Genomic DNA, 25,513 nt, shown 5'->3' with positions numbered 1-25,513 from the left:
AGCCACAGGTGGAGTCAAACAAATGACTGTGTGTGTCGGACTTACTTCAATGAACATTAAGCTTTACCAGTGTTCATTGGTAACATGTGTGAATGTTCACATAAAATTTCACTGAAATTTATGATGGTCCAGCAGAGAGGCTTAGGTGATTTCACATGGATTGACCTCTGACACCTCCCACTGTTCTAGTGTGTCACATTTTCCACTGTTTTTGTATTGACATACACAAGAAAAAGGTAATGGCCCTAAGATGGAACCTTGCAGGACACCAGATGTAGATAGATCCCAATTGGATGAAGACAGGTGGCGTAATACAGGATTCTATCCTGTTGAGTGATTTTTTTTTCTTTTCTTTTTTCTTTTCTTTTTTTCCCCCTCCCCCATCCCCTCTCTCTCTTCGAAAAGTAACATTTTAACCATATTTGTGGCATTTTCTGCCGCACCACAATATTCTTATTTACGTATAAGGATAAATACGTAAAATAAGGGAAAGGCAACCACTTACCTGTAGAGTATTGGTACATGGTGCACAAAAACACATAATAGAAAAGAGTTAACACAACTATCAAGCTTATGCCCTTTTTCTAGTAAGAGTACACACATCCTTTAATCACACAGACATCCAAATGTACATGCTTGTGATAGCAGTTAGGCAGATTATTGAGTATTGATTATCAAAAGCCTAGCCTGGGTAGATAGATGGAGGGGGAAAGGATAGGGAAGGACGCACAAGGCAAGAAGGGGCATAGCTGCATACTGTGAGGTATTTTGTCAGATGATTCAGTGTCTGTGCAACACGATTAAAAGAATTCAGAGGGAACGTCATGAGGGAGAGGGAGGAGGGATGGAGCTAGATGGAATTGACCAGGTGGGGCGGGGGAGCTTGGTAGGAGGAAGAGTACTCTATTGGGATGAGGAAGGAATGGTGTGGACAAGAGTGCAGGGTAAACGTAAGGTGAGACAGTGAGAGACAAGTAATTGCAGCATAGCTGAAATATAACATGCTGCTTTCAAGCATGGTCCTGCCTTTTATTGGACAAGAGATGCCTGTGATTGAACTGCAGTATGAGAGGGGAGTTGGTTGGGGGGGGGGGGGGGGATGTGGAACATGTCTCACACCTGGGTTGACCGTAAGGGAATGATCCATGGGATGCAGGATTGGGAGGAGGATTGGAGTAAGGACAGACAAGGCTATTCTTATGTTGGGTGGGCGGCGGAACACTACTTTGGGTAGGATATCTATCTTGACGGGGTAAAACATGAATGCTTCAGTTTTACTCGCTTGTTCCTTCTTAAACTAACCTGTAAAATTGAAGTAGTTCTGCAACAGTACAGCCCTTAGCTGAAAACTTTTTTGCTATCACCAGAAATTTTAGTTCCAACCAATTGTAACATAGTTAGTGTTAAATGTTGATTATCCTTACCAGATCATTAGTATTTGAGTACTGAGGAGTAAAATTAATGAACAACTTATTTGCATTTATCAGAGTTGTCAAATCCAGCTGGTACACTGCATCTCTGAACATCATGTGACCACTGGCATGGGTGTCAAGTGTTACAGGATGTAGTGATTTTCAAACTGATTAGTTCAGTATTTACCAATTAGAAAACTTAATTGAACCTGGCTCTTTACCTCTATATTTCCACTTCCGGATACAGCCACAAATATCATCTAATGGCATTGTGATGACTGTTTTCACCTTCTCGACCAAAATGGTTATGGCCGTTTTATGTAGCAATTAGTATTGATCTTCAGTTATTTAATTTCACTGTCACAAACACACACACACACACACACACACACACACACACACACACACACACACACACACACACACACACACACACACACACACGCACACTCCTACTCTATGCAAATACTGAGCCTCTTGTAAAAAATAGAGCTAGCACTGAAAGACATCAGTGTTTTTACATTGATTTCCAAGACCTCCTTCATTGAACAAGTTATATTCAATACTGAGTTGGCTGTTGTGGATGTACAAAAATGGACATCAGTGTACTTACTCATTGTAAGATCTGTCTTCCTCCAGAGGGGGAGGTCACCAGTAGGGAAATAACCATCCTGATTTTTGAGCTACCCATGCCATTCCTTGCATTGGGTGACTTCATTGCCCACAATTCTTTGTGAAGCCAGAGCTGAGATTTCATGCTGAGGTACTCTAATAGAACAAATTAAGTTGGACTTTGATTTATGCCACTTCAGTAACACTGGTTCCACTTGCTTCAGTGTGTTGTGTGATACGTTTTCAGCCATAGATTAGTCTATAGCCCAAAGGTCTTCTCCTCTCCTTCCATTGAAGAGAGCCTTATAGTCTACACTAATTGATCAAAAGTATCTTGACACCCTTGTGTGTGTAATGTGGAATCAGCCACAAAATGTAATGAGACGTGGACCTGCTGGTATAAAAGGCAGTGGGGAGTGTTCTGTTGTCAGTAGTATCAGTGGCATCAGAATGGGTCTAGTAGTAGCTTGGCGACGGTGATTGTATCAGCATGACAATGCACGATCGCATAAAGTAGCTTGTGTGAGGCAATGATTTGTGGACAGTAGCATTCCTGAAATGGACTGGACTGCCCAGAGTCCTGATTTGAATCAGGTGGAACACCTTCAGGATGAATTAGAACATTGACTTGGCACACGACCCTAATGGCCCAACACTATTACCTTCTCTGGTTTCAATTCTTGAGTAAACGTGGGCAGTCATTCCTCCACAGACATTCTGACTCCCCACTGAAAGTATCCCCAACGGAATTCAAGAGATCATAAAGGGGAAGGCTACATTAATGTATGTTAATAAGTGTCCAGATACTTTAGATCAGATAGCATATGTGATAGCAATCAGTTCCCCATTGTCCTGTCTTTACCACACAAGTAACTAGTAGGGCCCTCAGAACAGCTTATTGGACTTCTTGTAACGCTGACTTAACTTTTGACACTACCTCACGTGGGAAAATTTGACATCTGACGGGGGCCAAGTGCTATGGTCCTAAAATTAGCAGAGGTGGAGATGTGCTTTTTCGCTGGATCCTCCCAACGGAAACCAGTCCTATGGTGGAATGAAGAAATCATGAACGGTATCTTTAATACTGGAAATGAATCTGGTATTTCCAATGTTGATCAGTAGACTTGATTATTCTGCTATTAAATGCAGTGCTTGGAGTTGTGTGGAAACCTCTTGCATCTAATTTCCCAGTAAGGTCAGGTCATCAGCAAAAACAGACATGAGATCCTGAGGTTATCTGTTTTGACTGTCATCCTTAATAAAATTTCAATTTATTACTTCTATATTGTGAACAAAGCACTGTAAAAACTATATAATGTAACCCCTGTTAAAGTTGATCTTTTCTGAGAAATAAATGCCATAAGAAGAGGGGAGTATTTACACCTTGCCCCCCTGCAGCTCCATGTAGCCACCATTAAAGCCAGTCTACTTCAAATGGTTGCAGTGGAACCAAGCAGTGAAAATGCAACTAAAAATGTTAAATTGTCTAGGATGGAACAATACGAAGGCAAGTAGGCCATATTGAAACTTCCTCCTTGATCTGGTACTGAAAGACCAAATATAATATGGTGGATTTGCTAAAAGTTGGAAATTATTCATTTTTTATTTTAGTCTTCTTTTTGCATTTCATATTTGAAAGTCAATGCATGCTTTTTTTTAATAATCTTATCAGTGTATTTTAGTTATTGAGAGTTCTATTATATACATAATCCTTCCCTTTTTTCATGCCTTTTAAGAGAAAGTTTAGTTATGAAACACAAATTAAATATCTTATCCAATGTGTTCATGCTGCTGTAATACTTAAACCTACACATTTTTAATGTAGTAGCTAACTCTTTGTTCAGTCTTGTGTAATTAAGATTGAACTGAGAGTGCCACATGTTTCACTGCTATATTATTGATTGCTTCAGCCTGCAACCTTTAAGTGTTGTGCACTGTTGCTACAACTTGGTGGTTGTAGTTGTAGAATGGATGTTGTCAATGTTATTGAGGTTCCAATCCTCTTTTTGTCATGTGCATCGTGGTCCTAGGACATGCCGATGATGTGAATAAATCTCGCCTAATAATTTCTTCCATTTCTATGTAACTATACTGGACACAAGTGCAGTTGTACACAAGGGATATCAGTAGTCAGCTGAGGTTTATGTTTCATCAGTTGTACAATACTGTGTTATCTTTCATATGTTGCAATAGTCTCTTCTTGCTTGACAGCCTTCAGTTATTCATAATGCACCCTCTTTGCTCCTTTGAGAAATAGAAAGTATCACATTCCTGCAATCTGAGTGTGTAGTTACCTTAGCATTTGACTTACTTGCTTTTGATCCGAAGCTGTGGAAGTTCAGCAATCACAGCTGTACAACTAGATGAGCAGTGACATCTTTTCAGTTATGTAGATGCAGTATCATAACCGGTCTAACCATCAATTGAATTCTTATTGTAGTAAAGGCTGTACTCTACTGTGATATTTGATGTCATTTGATGACTCAGAAAAGATGGTACAGTTCTACTACTGACTGGTTTTAATGGGCATGATTATTATATTGAGGTATTTTAAAATGTAATAACACATGTAATCATTCATTTATCATCCATCATACTACAGATGGGAAAGTCTACAAAGATGTTTAAATAGCTCATTATCTCTTGTGAGATGTTTGGCTCCTAGTGCCCCAATTTGATAATGTTAAAGAATCAAATCAACAAGGATAAACATGCAAGTCATAAATGTCTCAAAGGGCTTTAAAGTTTCTTTTGATAACAACAATCACAAAATGTCAACATTTCCTTTTGCAGTTATGTGTTTGAGGTTGTATTGTCCCTGTTCGATTCAGTTTATTTTGTAAACAGTGCAGGAAAGTAGACATTGCTACTTACTGTAAAGAAGACACGTTAAGTTGCAGATAGGTACAGTTGACACTAACATAGCTTTCGGCCACAGCATTCATCAGCAAAAGAGAAACTGATACAATTCGTACACAAAACAACCACACCTCATGCACCTATGACTGCCATCTCCAGCATCTTGGACTGGAATGCAGCTATCACACGAGATGTAAGCGGCAATCTGGAGGGGGCGAGGAAGGAGAAAGAATACTAGAGTACAGGTGAGAAGAGAAATGAACCATGTCTGGCAGAGTATGCAGGGACTAGAATGCCAACATGCAGATCGTTAAATGATCATGGGAAAGGGAGGTCGGGAAAAAAGGAGATAAGTGAGGAAAGATTGGCAGTTGGATTGGTAGAGGGCAGCACACAGTGTGTAGGATATGAGAATGGGGAGGAGATTATGCGACTGATGGGGTGGAAACTGTTGGGTGTACTGTGTGAGGACAGTACATTATTGCAGGTTAAGTCTAGGGTTAATGTAGGAGTGAAGAATGAGTTGTAAGGAATACTTCCATCCATGCAGTTTGGAAAAGTTGGTGATGGAGCAGAGGTACAGACGGCTGAGTAGTGAAGCAACCATTTAAATCAAGCATGTTATGTTCAGTTGTCACCCAGTATTACCCCGGACTGGAACAACTGAACCATATCCTTCATCAGGGCTTCGATTATCTATTTTTGTGCCCTGAAATGAGACATCCCACCTGCGACCCTTCTCACTGCTCCTAAAGTGGTGTTCCATTGCCCACTCAACCTCTACAACATCCTAGTCCATCCCAGAGCCACCTTCAACCCCAACCCTTTTCCACAAGGATTAAAATTCTATGGAAGACCCAGGTGTGAGACCTGCCCAACCCACCCACCTACAATTTCCTATTCCAGACCTATCACAGGTACTATCCCATCAGGGGCTGGGTTACGTGTGAAAAGAGCCACATCATTTATCAGGTCTGATGCAGCCATTATACAGCTTTTTATATTGGTATGACTACCAACCAACTGTTCACTAGGATGAACAGCCACTGCCAAACTGTGGCCAAGAGCAAAGTAGTCAAACATCTAACACGAACATAACATGCACGATTTTAATGGCTCTTCAGTACCCGAGCCATATGGATTGTCCCCTCAACCACCAGCCTTTCTGAACTGCACCGATGGGTGTTATCCTTACATTTTCCGCCCCCATAATTATCCCGGCCTCAGCCTACGGTAACACACATTCCCGTACCCTCAACTCATCAGTTTCTACACCCTCTGTTCTGTCATCCCCTACCAGCTCTCTTATCCCACCTCCTTCGTTTCCCACCCTCTAGCAATGCACCTGCCAATGTTTCCCAATTCCCCTCCTTATTTACTCCTTTTTTTCTGTCTCCCTGACGCTGTGCCTGCTGGCTTCCCAGGCCCTGCATACTCTGCAAGACAGTTCGTCTCTCCCCACATGTGTGCTACTATCCCTTCTTCCTTGCCCCCTGCAAATTGCTGCTTGCATCCCACATGATAGTTGCATTCTGGCCCAAGATGCTGGAGGTAGCATTCGTGTGCATGAGATGTGCTTGTAGCAATCTACATTTTCCTATGTTGTTGATATTCGTACCTGGAGTTTCCATTGTTCAATTTATTGTATCATAGGTTGTAATAATTGCTTTATTAGACATATTTGATAGCTGAACCTGTAAGTTACGGGAGACAGTCTTGTGCAATAGATACTGAGCTATGTGATGGCTGATCACTCTTTTTGTCTGTGAGAGCTTGCAATCTGCCACACAAATTACTTTAAAAGGTAGTAAACAGATCTTAACAACAAATGATCATAGAGGAAACCTAATAATTTTATGTTAACTGCCTTTGAGGTGACGATCGTACTGGATGTTTGTTCAACATGGAACACTGAAATTTGCAGGAATGCATAATATTAATGTGCATATATTCACACTTAAGTAATTATTTTAAATAGAACAGCACTTTTCATCAAAGTGACATAATAAACTTTTAATGAATAACTTGAGAAGCATTGAAGATGCTTATGTACTGTGGTGGTAAGATGTTTAGTGTTGATGTTATAAAAATCTTTCAGACAGGGATGAAAAAGTTTGCCACTTAGCAATATGTAATCATAAATTATGTAACGGGTCTCAGTTATGATCTATACCTCACTTTAATATACTCAGATTTTGTCAATCGCCACTTGTTTCGATTTGCGAAATACCCAAGCCACCACTGTTTTCTGGAGAAAAGTAGTAGTGGTTTCACTTCACCTTTTAGTATCTTCTTCTCAACAGTAACAGAGACACCCAGCATCCATTAGAAAATTTGGCTGGTTTATAATTTATATATTAAAAACCAGTGTAAGTCTGTAAATGATCTTTTGTTGAAATAAATGCCAGCTTTTATAATTGTAAAAATCTTTGGTTTAAAACATTGAAACTATAAGGCATTGATTTTTAAATACACAAATAAACACATGAGATAAGCATTTGCTTCATAAATAACCAGTCTATTATTATTCAACATGCAGTTCCAATTATGTTATGACTTTTATGTGTTTTGCCAACGTGGCTTCCCTATTTAAAGTCCACTTTATGTTGTAGCACAAACAAAATAAGATAGTTACATGTTATGGCACAGGCCAAATAAAGCTGTTGCATTTCACATGGTGGCGAGCTATGTCCAAGCCCCTTTAACAAATGTGAAGTGGCAGCTTACAATTTGTATCTTTAAAAGCTAAAGGATCTTCTTCAGTTGTGCGTATAGCCAGCAATATGTGTCTTGCAGCTTGCAGAGCCCCGTAACCCACAATACAATTGGCTTTTTACTCCACAATAAGTCAGACTAAACATCTTCTTCCGTAGCACACAGTTTATGTGCACATTTTATTAAATAGTGCCATTCATCAGTTGTCCAAGGCTGATTTTTACTAGTGCTAGAGTTTCACTATACACATGCACTGTGCTGACACTAGTACTGACTTGTTAGACAATCTTTGTTCAAAAGCTCTCTCTTCTCATAAAGGGTGGGATACTGCTGCTCAGATTAATAAGAGGGAATCCCATGAACAGTTATTACTTATTTCTAAAGCCACATAATACACAATACGTAATTTTACACCTGTTTCAACACTGTAAGCTTTTAACAAAATAAGCAGACAATAATATACTTAATTACTAGCTAATATAATTTAGTAAATTTGTAGCTTACATCGACCATTTTACATCTGCCATGAGGTGGCAACACAGTATGGCAATTTGTAACCCACCCAATCTTATAACTGGATTGCATCATTGCAACAGCTAGATGGCATGAGGATCAACATTAGGCATGTCTCACACAGTACCTCTTTCAGTGTCAGCAGACCACTGCTTCAGAGGTGCCAACTGTTACTTTTCAGAGTTATGATGTATAAAGGCAAACAATTTACCTTACTGAAATTTAGTACTACTGTTAATAAAGATATTCTTTTGTGCTGTAATTATACCTGTTCAGTTTAAAGACAATGTGTGTGCATGTCCACTCAACATGTCAAAAGTGATGCTGATGGTGCCTGCAAACCAGACTGTGAAATCTTGAATATTGTGTGCTTTATTGGTGTGAAAATTATCTCTGATGTAGCTGTAGGTGAGAAAATTTAGGAGCATTGTGTCCAAGCAACTTGTTCATACAGTCAAGCATTGCCTGTCAAAGTGGTTAAACACAGCATGTGCATAATTTTATTATTCTATCATGTTTGTCAGTCATAGCTTCCTTATGGTCTAGACCTTTTTGGATACAGCCTTGATTTTGACAATATTGTGTATAGTTACTTTAGGTATCTGAAGTTCCTGTTTAGCCTGTGTAGTTGACTTTCTTGAGCTATGATGGGATTTTTGACAGCTACCCTCCCTGGCTTAATCTTAATTAATGAAACTGGGGCATTATGAGCCAGACTCTTTGTGTTTTAAAAACAAAGAAGTGCAAGTATATCTTAGGTCACTTTGTGTTACAACAGTTTACTTAAAGAAATATCAGTGTATCTTGACTTACATTACTTTTTCAGAATATCACATGTGATGCTGGGAGTAATGCTAACAGGCTGTGGCAGCATCTAATGCTGTTGCATGATTGGGTGAAATCACTTAAAAGTATTCGTGTTAGTGGTGGTCATGATGTGGAACTTCCAGGTAGTGGCAATGTTATAGACAGATTGAATGATTTTGAATTCATGAATACTCCATCAAGGGGATCTGCGCCCACCAATGTTTCTGATGCAGTGACAGATAATTCATCTGTTCCACTTGATGGAACAGACAAGCTATGGCTTATACTTTCAGGTAAAATAATTTTTGTTTTTCCAAATTAAAAATAAAAGGTTTGAATATAAATAATGTAGACAGAAATGTTAGTTTATTTTAGCTTTTATTGATGACGCTTTGCTTACACCTAGCCACTCTCATAATACCTGAACTAGGTGATTGCAATCAATGACTGCTAAGAATAAGTTCTTGAGCCGTTTTATGTCTGTAGAACAGCCACAGAGCCACCCTCTGCATTGAGGTTTGTGGGCTGTACTACTTATCTGACGGTCGTGTGCGTAAGAGTTCATGCCTGTTCTATGATCGCAAAATTTTACATTTTGACAATTACTGGCCAATTGACCAATGCGCCAATGCAGCTGCCCCCCCCCCCCCCCTCCCTCCAAACCTTTCACATACTATGAAGTGATTTTGTATTCATGCAAAACTATATCTAGCATGTCTTTGTGTATAGCAAATATACAGCATTATCTAGGGTTGGTAGAGTAACACTTTATATGTCCAAGAAACCCACAACTGCTTGTAGTATAAGAAGCGTACTTATCTAGATGCTGTTTTAAATTAATATAGTTTACCACAGTTTCATGCCAGCTATATTAATCTAAAGTGACAGACATTCTTTGCTGATCTCTGTTTTGATTCAGTTGTGTTTTCAAGATCCTATTAAAAGATGTTAAATGGTTGTGTGATCTCAAGAGCTCTGGAACAGATATGCAGTTTAGGCATATATATCCTCTCATTTCTTGAGTGCATTTTAATTTATGTAGTGCACATGCCCATCTGACAAACTAGTCCATGCCATCTTTCCACTGTTACAATGGGTACCAGGGAAAATAAAAATTTGGGCTAATAAATTGGTGCGTACAGCAGCCAAGAAAGGCCACACCATATATACTGCTTCACAAAATGCTGTCCCCCTATGTATAATGCTTTTGCTGTTAAACAAAAGAAGGAAATGCAATAATGCTAAGAATAGGGAAGTGATACAATAATATGTCGCTTTGAACTGAAATTCAAAAGGAAGTGAAAGCAAGTTTTAGTGAAATGGCTGCAGGGAAGTTGAGAAGAAATTTAGAACGAAATGGCTGGTAGAAAAACAGGTTAAGGATATGGTGAAGTCAAAATAAATTTTGAAAAGTTGGAAACAGACATCAATATTAAGAATATGAAAGAAATTCCATTGTCAAATGCAGAAGAAAGTAGATAGTGGAGAGAGGACATTGATAGCTTCCATGAGGGGCTGGGGGAATTGTCTCCTAGCATGATACGAGGAGGAATGGGTGGCATATGGGATACAGTATTAGTCAGTTTGACAGAACTTCGGATAATTTGGAAAAAGTAACATTCCTTGGGAATTTCTAGTGCTATTGGAGGAAGTGACAGCTGAATAATTATTCATATCTGTGTTGAAGCTATGTGACTAGAGACCAACCATCAAACTTTCAGAATAATATCATACAAAATAATAGACACACAAATGTGGGAGCTGCTGATAAGCCTAGTGCATCAAAATTTCTGAGAATAATAATGTGTGAAATTATGGAAAAGAAAATTGAGGATTTATTTCAACTTAAATAGTTTGGCTTTAGAAAACTTAAGGTACCAGGGAAGTTGTTCATTCTGATAGTATAGTTGATTCTGCCATTAATGCACAGGAATATTAAAGAAGGTAGTAAAATATTTTTGGTTAGCATGAGTGCCATGAGACAATTTATAGAATATCTAGGTAGACATTGCCGAATATTCAGCTCTGAGGACAGAGTTGTGGAACACAAATGAGTAAAACTCAAAAGCACTGTACACTATGTCTTAGACAAGTATGTACTGAGTAAGGTTGTGAGGTATGTGAAACTGCCACTGTAGGTCAGTAGTTATAGTAGAAAGTTACAGTGAAAGTGAAGAGGGCATCTGTAATGTAAGTGAAGTCAGTCTTGTAGACAAACTGAAAGTGAAGCCAAAATGAATGTGAATAGAGTGATGCAAGAAGCATTCAGTGAATTTTGAAGTAAAATTTTGGCAAACAATCTGACTAAAAATCCTAAGGTGTTTTGATATCTCGTATAGTCAGTAAGCAGATTAAAATCATCCATTTAGTTCCAGAATGAGATTTTCACTCTGCAGCGGAGTGTGTACTGATATGAAACTTCCTGGCAGATTAAAACTGTGTGTCGGACCGAGACTCGAACTCGGGACCTTTGCCTTTCGCGGGCAAGTGCTCTACCACAAGCACAACTCACACCCTGTCCTCACAGCTTTACTTCTACCAGTACCTCGTCTCCTACCTTCCTAACTTTACAGAAGTTCTTCTGCAAAGCGAAGGAGGTCATATCCCTGTACAAGACAGGTGCAACATGTGTCAGGTTCACCCAACTGGCAGATCCTACTGTAGTCCCATCACAGGATTATCTGAGCCCATCAGGGGAAAGGCCACATTTCCACATTTGAAAGCAGTAATTTCTGCTCAGAATTTTAGGTGTACATGACTACCAACAAGTTGTATATTAGAATGGACTGCTGCCACCAAAATGCGGCAAGAGTGGAGTTGACCACCCACTGGCAGAACATTTTGGAGTTCAGTGATTGTTTTGCAACCTGTGCCATATGGGTCCTAACCCCAACTACCCACTTTTATGAATTATGTAGAAAAGATTTAAAAATAAGACTAACACAGGCTTGATAATTCCTTACAAAGAAAGAAGTCTGCTGGTATCCCACTCAAGCCTTGCTTTTAAAAAGTTTCTGGGAATGTAAATGTGAATACAGCATTATATGTGAAAAGAAGGGAATCCGTATTTGCAGTGTGGTGTTACAAAAAGGGCAAATGGAAGGAACAAGATGATAGGATACAAGTTAAAACATCAGGTAATAACTTTGTGTACTAGTGGGAGATATAAAGACATAAAAGGCAGAAACTACACTGGAAGGCAGCTTGCACTAAATGCAGCAAATAATTTAGAATGCTAGGTACAGCCCTAGTCTGAGATACACATTTTGGTGCACTAGAGAAGAAATCGTTGAGGACAGTGTTAAACCAGTTAATACAGAAATCGCAAGAGAATAAAGGACACCTCTTTTCAGTGGTCGCATTTTTGTGTCCATTTAACCATGTTCTCATTTGCTTAGTCAATGAAATCTGCATGGAGGTATCCAAGTTGTTTGTTCTTGTCTGATGTTATAAACACTATTTTTGGTTGAGGAGAGAGGGGGGGGAGGAGAGGGAAAGGGAGAGAGAGAGAGAGAGAGAGAGAGAGAGAGAGAGAGAGAGAGAGAGAGAGAGAGAGACTGTCCATCATTAACTCAGTAGTATATATTTTTTAATATTCATAGGAACAGCTATTGTTTTTTATTCAGGGATATTTACTTTTTAACTTTCAGACTGCAGTAACCAGATTGAGCTCAAACAATGTTTCAATATCTTCTTTGGGTGTGTCCTTTCCAAGAAAATAAATCCATATGTAAGTTATATGTTTTATATATTTATTTTGTTCACTTATTGCCTTTTATTTGTTTCTAATTACAGTATAAACTGAGATTGCTGTCTAGTTACATGATTGTTTTAATTGGTTATCTACAAACCATTTACTATATTTACATACCAGCTTAACACAACAGTGAATTGTAAATAAAAGTTAAACAAACATGCAGGCAAGTAATTACTAACAGTCTAGTTAATTCCAAAATCACTGTTACTGTACTTATTCATATCTTGTCAAGTGTCACTGTACACACCATACTCACATCCTTTCGGTGGACATCAGCAGGATGATGATACCTTATCTCTCTGTTACATTCATTTTGTGTGTTCCCATTTCTCTCTCTGAAAGAGGGTCAGTGTACTTCCAAAGTGAAGACATTGAGCTCAAAATCATCGCAGATATTGAACACATAATTTTCCAGTACCAGACGAAATAAGTTTGTTGTGAAATGATAGATGTTTAATTTGTACTTATCCTTTTTTTAACAACCCCTAGTATGTGTAGTTCAAATGATAATTGAGTGTGTAGTATGTTTTATCTAAAAGAACTGCTTTAATCGTTTTTTAACGTGTTGATATTCTCTCTCTTCTCCATTACCATAGACTCTTTACCGTGCAATTTAATTCCATGGGCAAAAACAGTTTTTAATTTTTTATTTGTCTTTTCTTAAGACGTTTTGCTCTATTTCACGATTGTGAAAAGAACTGTTAGTATGACAATTACTGATAGTGATGTTAATTTCCTGAACCAGGAAACAGAATATGTACTAGCGTGCGGGTGTGTAACACTTGCTGCATCTATGACATTGAAAAAGCCACACCAGTCTCCCAACTCATGTACCTCAGGGACTTCAGTCTTTGTACAGGTTTGGTGATACTGGGTTTCTCGAGCTTGGGATTGGGAAATGCCACCAGTTGTCAGTAACGCTACACTCTGGGCATGCTTCAGCGACCATTGTGTGGTGAAATGGCAGAACACAGTGTGTGTCAGCAAACCTTTGCTATAATTCAACCACATTACCTGAATATTTCAAAGTTGATGTCATACAGTTTAGTCTACCTGTATGTCGCCAATATGATGCATTTCTTTCAGTGCCAGACATTTTGGGCACACCATCCTATCATGTAAAGGTAAGCAAATCTGTGGAAGATGTGGTTTAGATACTCTTGATCCAGGGCTTGCCATGCACACTACCTCCCTGTCATGTTAATTGCTCAGGTGCTTATCCAGTCTTGGTCAAGAGCTTTGGGTCACCAGGAGGCTCCATAGCCTTGCTTCCAGCAGTTGCAGTCTTGTTCTGTCATTGTCAAACAAACAGTTGCCAAGTTGGATGCCTCAATGTAAATGGCCAGTGTATGTGCTGGGACATCTGCCAGCATGCAGCAACAAGTAGCAAAGTTTGATGCCTCAAACTGCAAATGCAGATGCTAGCACACCCACGTGTGCTTGTAGCTGCACCTGTAAAGTCACTGCTGCAGTTATTAGCGTGGCAGACAAACCAGTGTTAAGTTCTGTTGAGTTCCAAGAAAAAGCTGGTGACTTTCGCTCCAAAATTGAAGTCTTGTTACAAGGTATCTATGTCTACTTCTTTCATCACTGAAATTTATGGCACACCTGACTTGTGTGAATGCTAGATCTTATTTGTCCAAGCAATGCTTTACATGAAAATGTTAATTACTTCAGTATTGTGTAAAAGTAAATGTTCCTAGCATGTTTTGACTGTAATCTTATTATTTGATACATTTATTACTTCTGCACCAGTATTTGAAATATACCAATAACAGTAATTGTTTACATTACTTGGGAAATTTGAAACTCTTTACAGTAGAGTATTCATGCAAATTTATTGATATAACAGAGTAAGATTACCAAGTACATCCCGAACTATTGGTTTTATATGGATAACATTGAAACAAAAGAGAGAAAGCTGAATGTACTTCCTATCTGCAGTTAGTTAGATGGTAGATGTGGTAGAGCTGAGATCGATATGGTTCTTAATGTATTTTACCATTCTGCTACATTAGTGTCCGTTCACAATATATCAAGGACCGACAGTTCAGGTTCAATACCTGCCATATTGAACAAGGGTGTCCTCCAAATAGCAGACTAGACTTTTCGCCTAGCAACTTCGACCACTGTAAGTGCCTTATCTCCATGTGGGAACTAAAGTTGCATTAACAGATGTGCATGAGAGTGCTCCAGCACCCAACTAGATTCAATATGGCATGCTATGACACCTAAGCATGGAGGTGAAAAAAGTTGTCCTGTGCCTCTGGGACAAAATATGGACTGGAGGCTACTATCCAGATCAGTGGTGGGAGATAGTTCTGATACCACTTCTCAAGCCAGGGAAGGACAAGTCTCCAGATAGTTACAAAAGTGTTAAGCTCATTAGCTGCATAGGAAAGACTCTTGAATGGATGCTAAACTGATGCTCAATGTTGGCTTGTGACATAGAGAGATTGCTCAGCTGTTTCAAATTTGGGTTTCAGAAATACCAGTTCATGCTTGACAGTCCCCTCCAGTTAGAGGGTGTGATAAGACCTCTTCTTGAATATGGAGGAAGCTTATGGCACCACCTGGAGACACAATATTGTACTTTGACTGCACGAATGGGGATTTCTTGGATGTCTCACTATCTTGCTGCAGTCCTTCCTCGCTGTGTTATACTTGTGGTGTGTGGCTCAGCTGGTCCTACTTACTTGGGCATCAGACTTTGCTACAGGAGCTTATCAAACTACTCCCATTTCTTGCCTGTGTGCAGAGGCTGGTGAAACACCTTTTAACATCCATGACAAACTCCTCATGGATTGACCTGTATACAAATGTGAGGTCCATCTGTGAGCATCTTATTGGTATTGGGGCTGAACAATTCGTACAACAAAGTTTGAGTAGTCACCGGGCAACTAAGCTTTTTCTTTCCTGTTTGGTGTAGTAGCCATACCAATTCTTAAACAGGGTTGGAGCACATACTCTCCTTGGATGACTGACAGGCCTGCTCTTAACTTGGACATGGAGTACAAGAATGCCCCCAATCTGCCTATATTTGTAAGGTTTTTAATGCCTTTTATTGGAGTGTCACAAGCACATGGTGAATTTTGCTGATGGTCCAAAGCAAGGGGAAAATTTTTGGTGTTCTGTTATCTTCTCAGATTTTGTCACTAAAAATCCACCTACCCAGTCATATCTTGGTGTTCTATGCAGAACTGTGGGTGGTCAAGAGGGCTCTGCAACACGATACTCTAGTGGAGGGAAATTTCTTGTCTTTAGGACTTTCTTAGGCTCTGAAGACTAGTCAGCAAATGTTCCCAGCAGATAGGATAGTTCAGATGGTCCAGGACCACTATCCACCTCCTGCACAGGAAGCAGAAAAAGATGGCCTCCTGCTGGGGTCCTTGACACATGGGATTCAAGGGGACTGAGGAAGCTGACAGAGCAGTTGGATGACTGGAAAAGATAGTACCTGGAAGTGGCCAGCAAGAAGCTGTGATCACCCAAACCAGCTTTTCGACCATGGCACACTTCTTTTCAATCTCTGAGAAGGGATGAAGTGGCCCTCACTCGCCTTTGTATCAGATTCTGCCAAGTGAAGCTTGCTTACGTCTTGCGGTGTGAAGATCCACAGGAATGCAGTGTTTGTGCTGTCACATTCATGGTGCATCATGTTTTAACATAGTATATTTTTTGTGCAGGTGGGAGGGAATACTTTGGTCTACCGAGGGACTTACCATCATCTTTGTTTTCACAAATGCTTGTGTGGTGTTGGTGTGTCAGTTTGTCCGCCCCCTAACACCGTCAGATTGCTTATTTTAGTCAAATAAAAAATTGCATATTCCCAGAAGTCTCAATGTCCAATTATCGTATCATTAATTGTAAGAGTTGATCGCTTTCTAAGGATTTAGATAATGTACGATACTTACTTGACTGAAATCAAAGTTGACAGCTTCAAAGAGTTGATCTTGTTGCAGTTGCTTTAGAAATGGAGGCTACATGATGGCTTGTGTGAGAGTAATAATTTCTTGATTGTCATGACATTTCCACATCATTACCCAACCAGTGATCGTCCATCAAGAAAGCCAAGTGACATTATTTCAGCCATGTGCTGCCATCCAAAGGGGTGGGAATAAAAGCAGAGAATATCTCTTCGGAAGCCTGTCCCACTATGGAACATCTCGTTAGAAATCTGCCCCACCATGGAACATTCCACCAGAAACCAGTACCACTGTGGCCACAGGAAATCCTAAACAACCAGAGATCAAACAGGCGGGAGCTCCTGAAAAGTTTCCAAATGAAAAAGGGCTTTTCTTGGGCTGGGAGCAAATACTTAATCTATGTTGACAGCTTCAAAAGAGTTGATCTTGTTGCAGTTACTTTAGAAAACAAGAACAGATCAACATCGTGGAGGTACAAATACAGACCAAGTGGGTTGTAATGCTCACTTAATTCATGCCACAATTTGTTTTGAGCTTCAGTTATGTTTGTTTCAGAGTAAAACTATACAGAGTTGGCACGGAGTGCGTCGTTTAGAATCGATTACGTGTTTACTGATTGATGCAGGTGTCGTGTCATTACTTCATCCAAAACTGGGCATACAACAGTGGCTCCACAGGGGCCCTACAAAGGTTTTGCTACAATGATGTAACTGCTAGAAACAGATAACAGTACATTAAATAACACTAATCACAAAATAAAATTACATTATGTAATATATAAAATTTGCAACAAAGCAGTTTCATACAGAATGAAAACAATCAGGTAAATTAGAACAATACGTACTACCTTTTAGTGGCTTATTCATAAAATAGAGAATATAAATTCTTTTTAGCTTAAAAATTGTACTTCATTTTATTAAAGTAATGTTTTCACAATTGAATCTGGTGGACAGGATATGTTGTTCATTTTCATAGCTACACTCGTATTTTAATTAGATTCTGTTTTGTGTTTTTTAATCACATTAGTTTTAAGCTATATATTGACAACAACGATTAACACTTATTTTTTACTTTAATTACTTTCAAATTACTTCTTTTTTTAATATGTTATCAATTACGATGGTAGCAGACACACACAAATTTCAAGGGACTAGAGCTGCAGCATCTACCTGAGACATAACGAAAACATTGTGCAGGTTGTTGTTGTTGTTGTTGCTGTCGTTGTTGTTGTTGTTGTGGTCTTCAGTCCTGAGACTGAATTTGTCCTCTAGCCATGCCTGCTTAGCCATTTTGCACTTCCTGTCCATCTCATTTTTGAGACGTTTGTATTCCTTTTTGCCTGCTTCATTTACTGCTGCTTTATATTTTCTCCTTTCGTCAATTAAATTCAATTTTTTTTTCTGTGAACCAAGGATTTATTTCTACTAGCCCTTGTCTTTTTACCTGCTTGATCCTCTGCTACCTTCACTATTTCATCCCTCAAAGCTAGCCATTCTTCTTCTACTGTATTTGTTTCCCCCATTCCTGTTAATTGTTCCCTTATGCTCTCCCTGAAACTCTGTACAACCTCTGGTTTAGTCAATTTACCCAGTCCCTTCTTCTTTTTCCTACTATCGAATTCCAATCACCCATGACTATTAAATTTTCGTCTCCCTTCACTACCTGAATAATTTCTTTTATCTCATCATACGTTTCATCAATTTCTATCGTCTGCAGAGCCAGTTGGCATATAAACTTGTACTACTGTAGTAGGTGTGGGCTTCATGTTTATCTTGGCGACAATAATGCGTTCACTATGCTGTTTGTAGTAGCTTACACGCACTCCTATTTTCTTATTCATTATTAAACCTACTCCTGCATTACCCCTATTTTATTTTGTATTTATAAGCCTGTATTCACCTGACCAAAAGTCTTGTTCCTCCTGCCACCGAACTTTACTAATTTCCATCATATCTAACTTAAACCTATTCTTTTCCCTTTTTGAATTTTCTGACCTATCGGCCCGATTACGGGCTCTGAAATTCCATGCTCCGATCCGTAGAACGCCAATTTTCTTTCTCCTGATAACGACATCCTCCTGAGTAGTCCCTGCCCAGAGATCTGAATGGGGGACTATTTTACCTCCGAAATATTTTACCCAAGAGGACGCCATCATCATTTAACCATACAGTAAAGCTGCATGCCCTTGGGGAAAACTTACTACTGTAGTTTCTCCTAGTTTTCAGCCGTTCACAGTACCAGCACAGCGTGGCCATTTTGGTTAGTGTTACAAGGCCAGATCAGTCAATCATCCAGACTGTTGCCCCTGGAACTATTGAAAAGGCTGCTGCCCCTCTTTAGGAACCACACGTTTGTCTGGCCTCTCAACAGATACCCCTCCATTGTGGTTGCACCTGCGATATGGCTATCTGTATCGCTGAGGCACGCAAGCCTCCCCACCAACGGCAAGGTCTGTGGTTCATAGGTGATGGGGGTGTTGTGCAGGTATATTTCATGATAAAAGTTGCCACGGTAAAATATTTCTAATATTGGCCATATTATGCTATTCTTAGGATTGCTGTTGACATGGTAGTAGCTATTCAGTTAATTAATGTTTGTTGGTAACAAACTATATAAAAGTAAGAAGTGCCATCTGTCAGTGAAAACCTCCTTTGCTTGGGAATGCTACTTCATAAAACACCAGAAGAATGAGTGTTGGGAAAGGTGCGTTATTACCATAGTGACCCCATACCTTTCCTTTGCAGGTATGGCCCAAGTTGCTTTGTGTCAATAATTATTAGCTAGCAACCAGTATTTGTGGTATTCTCTCGGAAGGTAATATTGCTTCTGCCTCTACTGTTATTGCAGAACACATTGCAGCACATTTCGCTCAAGCACCTGTATGTGACACCAAATCCTCAGCTGTCCATCTACAAAAGATGTGTGGAGGGAAACAATCTATCCCTCATTACCCAACATCTGGAATCAGTGAATGGGAACTCCTCAGTACTCTGGCCCTTGTCCATGACATGACACAGTGGAGGGAAAATCACATTTGCTTTAGTTCTGAAACCAGATAAAACCCCATCTGAAATGGACCACTATGAGCCTAACCAACTCATAACTGTTTTGTTTAACCAGCTTGAACGAATGGTGAACTGACAGCCATGTTGAACTTGAGACATGGGACATTTGTCAAACAGCTAGTGTGGATTTAGGGAAGTCTGATTCATTACTTACCACTTAATTCAACTGGAGTTTCCTGAATGGACACCTTTTGTCCACTGCCAACACCTCACTACTGTCTTCTTTGACTTACAAAAGGCCTGTGACACCTCATAGTGTTACCACATCCTTACCAAACTGAAAAAAATGGGATTTTATAGTCCCCTCCTGATATTTGTCGGGAGTTTTCTCTCTGGTTGTGTTATATCTGAATTGGGTCATCATGAGCACTCTTGATATACAGGAGAATGGCGTCCCATAGGAATCTGTGCTGAGTCTGACCCTCTTTATGATAGTGAAAAATGAACTTGTAGAGGCTTTGGGATGTACGGTTTCGCCACCTCTGTATGTGGATGACTGATATATTTACTGCAGTTCTTTAACAATGAGTGTTATTAAATGGCAGCTGGAAGGTGCCATCAGAAAGCACAGTGGTAGGCTCTTGCCCATGGCTTCGTTTTCCACTGCGAAAACATGTTATGCACTTCTGCCGAAACTTTACCTTTTTAATGAACTGATCAGTGTGGTTGTCATATTGTTTGTTGGGATTTGTATTTGATGCGTAATTGACATGGTCACTACAGTCACCAGCTTGAAAAGAAATGCCAGTTAAACTCGACACTCCCTGCTGCTTGAGTCACATCTTCTGGGGTGTGGACCATTCCACTTTTTTCCATCTGTACAAAGCACTAGTCCTATCACAGCTGAGTTATGGGTGTCTGGTTTATGAGTCGGTGCCCCTTTGATGTTACAGCTACTGGGCCTGGTTTACTATTTGCAAGATCTGGCTTGGGACCAACATATTTAGGATGAGCCCTGTGGATAGCCTTCTGGTAGGGGATGCTGTAGACCATCTCATTTCTATTATCTCACTGCAGTGCCTTTCCCATTGACAATTCCTTTCCTTCCCTCTGTTTTGTACCAGGCTCTCTGCCTCTGATGATTAATTTAGCAGTCCAACTTTTTCTTTTCCTGAAAACCTTTAGTATTTGATTATTAAAGGAACAGAGGAACTGATGACCTCAATGTTTAGCTCTTTCACCCTTCCCAAAAAAATTAATTCATTCTGTCATTGTTTGCTCTGTGTACATATTGAGTATGATCAGAATAGGGTGCAACTCCGTCATTACCTCACGCATTCCCACTATTCTCCGTAACCCAAACTGATCTTCACTGAGGTCAGCTTCTACTGGTTCTTCCATACTTTTGTAAGTGCAGTAATTTGAGACGGTTTTGTGGCCATGACATATTCAGGAGATAGTTTTCTAACATCAGACAACACTTACTTTCTTCAGAATTGGATTTATTACAGTCTTCTGAGGGTATTTTTTCTGTCTGGTGTATTTTGTGTACCAAGTGGAATAGTGTGTCATGGATGACTCCCTCAAGGATTTTAAAGGGAATGTTATCTACTCCAGGGGTCTTGTTTTGTCGTAGGTCTTCCAGTGCTGTGTCAGATTTTTATTTCAGTATCATGCCTCCTATTTTATTTTCATCTACTTCCTATACTCTTTCTGTAACATTGTCTTCAAGCTCATTTACCTTGTATAGACCATTTATATATTCCTTCCAGATTTCAGCTTCCTCTTGTTTGCTTGGTTTTTGTTAGCCATCTGAGTTCATAATATTCATATCAGCGATTCTCTCTCCTCCAGAGGTCTCTTTAATTTTGCTGCAAGTGGTACCTGTCTTTTCCATAGTGATATGTTTCTGCAGCTTTGCCAATCTGTTTTTTTTATATGTCTTGTTTTCTCTTTTGACTGCAGTATTTGCTGCATTTTTATATTTTCTTCTTTCATAGATTAAATTCAGTATCTCATATGATGAAAGGTTTCTATTAGGCCTTATCTTCTTGCACAATTTTTCCTCTGCTGCCTTCACTGTTTCACATCTCTAAGCTAAGCTTTTGTCATCTGTTGTATTCCTTTCCTCTGTTTGTTAGTTGTTGCAAACTTTAGCATCATCTAGTTATTTCAGTTTATCCAAATCCCATCCCCTTAATTACTTTCATTTCTGAAACTTTTTAATTTGTAATCTGCAATTCATAACCAAAAAGTTGTACTCAGAGGCCGCATCGACTACTGAAGTGTTTTGCAGTCTATGATCCCGTTTCAAAATCTGTCTTGTCATTATATAATCAATCTGAAATCTTCCGATGTCTTCAGATCTCTTGTGCATATATGACCTTCTTTCATGATTCTTAAAACAAATGTTGGCAATGATTAAATTATGCTCTGTGCAAAATTCTACCAGACAGATCTCCCCTTCATTCTTTTGCCACAGTCCATGTCTTTATTATTTTACCTTCTACTCCCAGTTAACTTTCACGTTCCTTAACTAAATTATTTCTTTTATCTCATTACATATTCTTTCTCCCTTCATTATTTATGGAACTAGTAGGCATAAAAACTTGTATCACTGTGGCAGGTGTTAAGTTTTGTATCTTTCTTGGGTAGTGCGTTCACTATGTTGTTGATAGTGGATTATGTGCATTCGTATTTTGTTCTTCTTTATTAATCCTACTCTAGCCTTGTGCCTGTTTGACTTTGTCTTGATTGCCCTGTACTGGAATATTTTCCATAAATATACATCAATCTCTTATTTTGTTCAAAACAGGTACGCCCCACAAACTGCACAACTGCTGCAAGGATTATTAAGGAGCTGATTTCTGGTGAACGAGAAACAGTGCCAGAGCTTCTGGGTAATGAATGTGTGGAAATAATTATTGAAATGGGTCTGGAGAAGCTTGTTAATGAATACTTACATATCTTTCTGAGCACAAATCTGCTAACACCCAAACAGATGAAGCAGGGTTTAATTTTTTCAGGAAGGTATTTGAATCTTTTAATTACTATGTGATGTTATTTTCAGCTTGCACTTCCTGTAAAATGGCTGTGTGCAAGCCACAAGAGTGGTTGCTTTCTAAATTGTAATGAAACAATGTAGTACTTATACAAAAAGATTATAGGTTGTTTAGTTTGTAATAGTTTATTTCACAGTATCCTGCAATATTTTTCTATGTAATTATTAGCTAATAGTGAGCATGTGTACTTATGATTAAAACAAATGGCAGAATGCCATGTAGGAATGCTACCTAAAATTTTGGATGGAAATGTACAGCAAACAGTACAACATCAGAAATTTAGAGGCAGGTAACCAAAGCTGGTTGAAATGTGGTGAATGATGATTCAGTTCAAAAGTGGTGCATCATGTTTAATGGCAGACAAGAAAATATTCATGATCAAGAATAATAGGGCTGATTATGATTTGTGACTGATGGACTCAGATTGAGAAGTGAGGAAAAATTTCAACAGGATAAATGTTTACCAACTGAAGGAAGGTACTAGTGCCGGTGGTTTTTTTGACTAATTTATGTCAAACACTTCTCATTAATTCTTCAGTCTCAGTACACTGTGAGGTTCTGACACAGACAAGATCAGTTGCACACAAGTACTTATATCTAAAGGTGATCCAGAGTGACTGGAACATTTCATGTAATTTAAAATATGCCACTGGGACTGAAGAATAAAGGAGAATTGGTCTAAATATTAACACAGTTGCTCATTCTCTCGGGATGAATATATCTGTTGTAGTGTAATTCATTTTATTTGTAGCTGTATTCTGTAGTAAAATTCTTGTGCTTCATATCAACTTTGTAATGATTTTCATTGGCACCGACAATTTATATTAGGGCATCAACTGCCAGTGCTGTGGTGTAACACATGAAAGAAATAGTTTAGCCAAATAACTGTAAGCACCACAAATTTCGGCACCCCAGGCGGCTTGCCACTCGCCACTCTTCGGCTGGTCCGTATTTGGCGACTATGGGGCCCCAACCTTTGCAGCATCTCTTCCCCTCCGTGCTGCATGCTTATCCTCTTACTATTTTTTGCCCCCCCCCCCTCCTGTGGGGAACATGTCTGGGGTGGTTTTGGGAATGTTTCGCATTATCTGTCTCTGACATAAGAACAGTCTAACCACTGTTTTTCATTACCTTTTCCTTTCTTCATTCGCCTTCTATCCTTCCTCTGCTTTGGTGTTTGAGGCTCCTCTTTTTCTTCCTCTTCACTGTGTGCTCCTGAAGACAGGCCCATGTGTCTGACCATAACAGGTGACTGGGTAACGTGTAATTACCAGCCCTGGGTTGACAGGTAGTGTTAGCACATACCTCTGGTACAGACCAGGCCTAGGGAAGGCTGACTGCCTGAGCTGCTACTTTCCCAAATTGCTGATCGGTCCCTCTGTCTGGTGTCCAGGAGGTGTGACCTGAGGTGTGAACAATCACCTAAAGTTGGTGTGCCCCTTGTGAAGGGGGTCCCCAGTTGTAAGGAGCACACCGTTGGAGATGCTTCCAATCATGAGGATTTTCTCGCAATGAGCCAATCATCTTCACGATTAGCGTCTATGAAACGGAAAGGGAAAGAGGCTAACAGTTCAGAGAACCTTCCAACTGCACCATGGTTCCTTGTGGTTTTATATACTGAAAATGGTCAGTCATTCACGATGGTAAATCTGATTATTGTCCAGAAAGATGTTGATGCAATTGCCAGTCATGTGAAATGCTATTCTCATTTACAGAATGGCACTTTGCTTTTGGAGACTACTTCGGATTCTCAAGCACAACTACTGCTTGCTGCGTCACTTCTCCGTGGCTATCCTGTTTGTGTCGAGGCCCATAGAACTCTGAGCTCTTCTTTGGAGTTACTTACACTAGGCTACTCGATGGTCTGAGCGAATCTGAAATCCAAACATACCTCTCTGATCTGGCTGTCATTGCTGTCCATCGGGTGATGATTACTGTAGATGCCTCCTTAGTGCCCACATGCCCCCTTTTTCTCACCTTGATAGTGGTGCTTCCATCCAAGATTAAAGCAGGCTGGGAAGTTCTCACAAACCGATCGTACCTTCTGAACCCAATGCACTGCTACAAGTGCCATCGTTTCAACCACACTTGAATGTCTTGTTGACTCTTGGCCAAATGTGTGACCTGTGGTAGGGATGCACACGAGGGCGATTGTCTGCCGCCTCCTCTCCGCTGTATCAACTGCAATGGTGAGTGTGCTGCCTCTTCTTGAGATTGTCTGGTGTATCTCAATGAGTGACTGGCCAGGAGATCCGGGTAAAGGAAAAAGTTCCTTACCCGGTCACTCAAAAGTTATTAGCTAATTGCAAACCCTCTGTTCTACCATCTGGCTCTTACAGTACTGCTATTGCTACATCTTACTCCATGAAGGACATGCCCATGCAGACATGAAGCCTGAAATTCAGCTCTGTGGTTGTGAAATTGCCCAGTGTCATGGTAGCATTGCCATCCCCTCGTCCAGCTGTGCAACAAGCCATCAAACTTTCACCTCACAAGATGAAGTCACCAGCTACACAACCGGCAGGCTGGAAAGGACAGAAGGAATACTCCCGTGAAGACTTCCTACGACCCTCCAGCCATCCAACAACTGAGTCTTCCTTTACTAACCAGAAAGGCTCAAAAAAAAAAGTCAAACACAGGCAAACTCTGCTGACTCCTTCGCTGACTCGAAAATCCTATTAGATGCTGTTGCCAGGTGATACATTCATCTGGCTGGCCTCCGTGTTGCTGGTGCACACCACCAACTGTTTTTCTGCTATGGGCTCAGCAGGCTGACAGCACAATAAAAGCAGACGTGTCCGTGGACCTCATGGAGCAGAATCGTCCTGCCTCTGTGTCCTGTATC

At 39.8% G+C, this 25,513-nt stretch overlaps 1 protein-coding gene across 1 annotated transcript in view; it reads left to right on the top strand.

The window, feature by feature from the left end:
- Nucleotides 1-25,513, top strand: part of LOC126278341 (uncharacterized) — a 138,102-nt gene that overhangs the window by 85,621 nt on the left and 26,968 nt on the right. Inside the window, exons 6-8 of the mRNA XM_049978378.1 lie at nucleotides 8,938-9,211; nucleotides 12,569-12,648; nucleotides 22,422-22,636. Coding sequence (XP_049834335.1) covers nucleotides 8,938-9,211; nucleotides 12,569-12,648; nucleotides 22,422-22,636 — 569 coding nt within the window. The remainder of the gene's footprint in view (nucleotides 1-8,937; nucleotides 9,212-12,568; nucleotides 12,649-22,421; nucleotides 22,637-25,513) is intronic.

Source organism: Schistocerca gregaria, chromosome 6 (assembly GCF_023897955.1).
Source record: "Schistocerca gregaria isolate iqSchGreg1 chromosome 6, iqSchGreg1.2, whole genome shotgun sequence".
NCBI lineage: Eukaryota > Metazoa > Arthropoda > Insecta > Orthoptera > Acrididae > Schistocerca > Schistocerca gregaria.
This window is presented reverse-complemented; position numbering and strand designations above follow the sequence as displayed.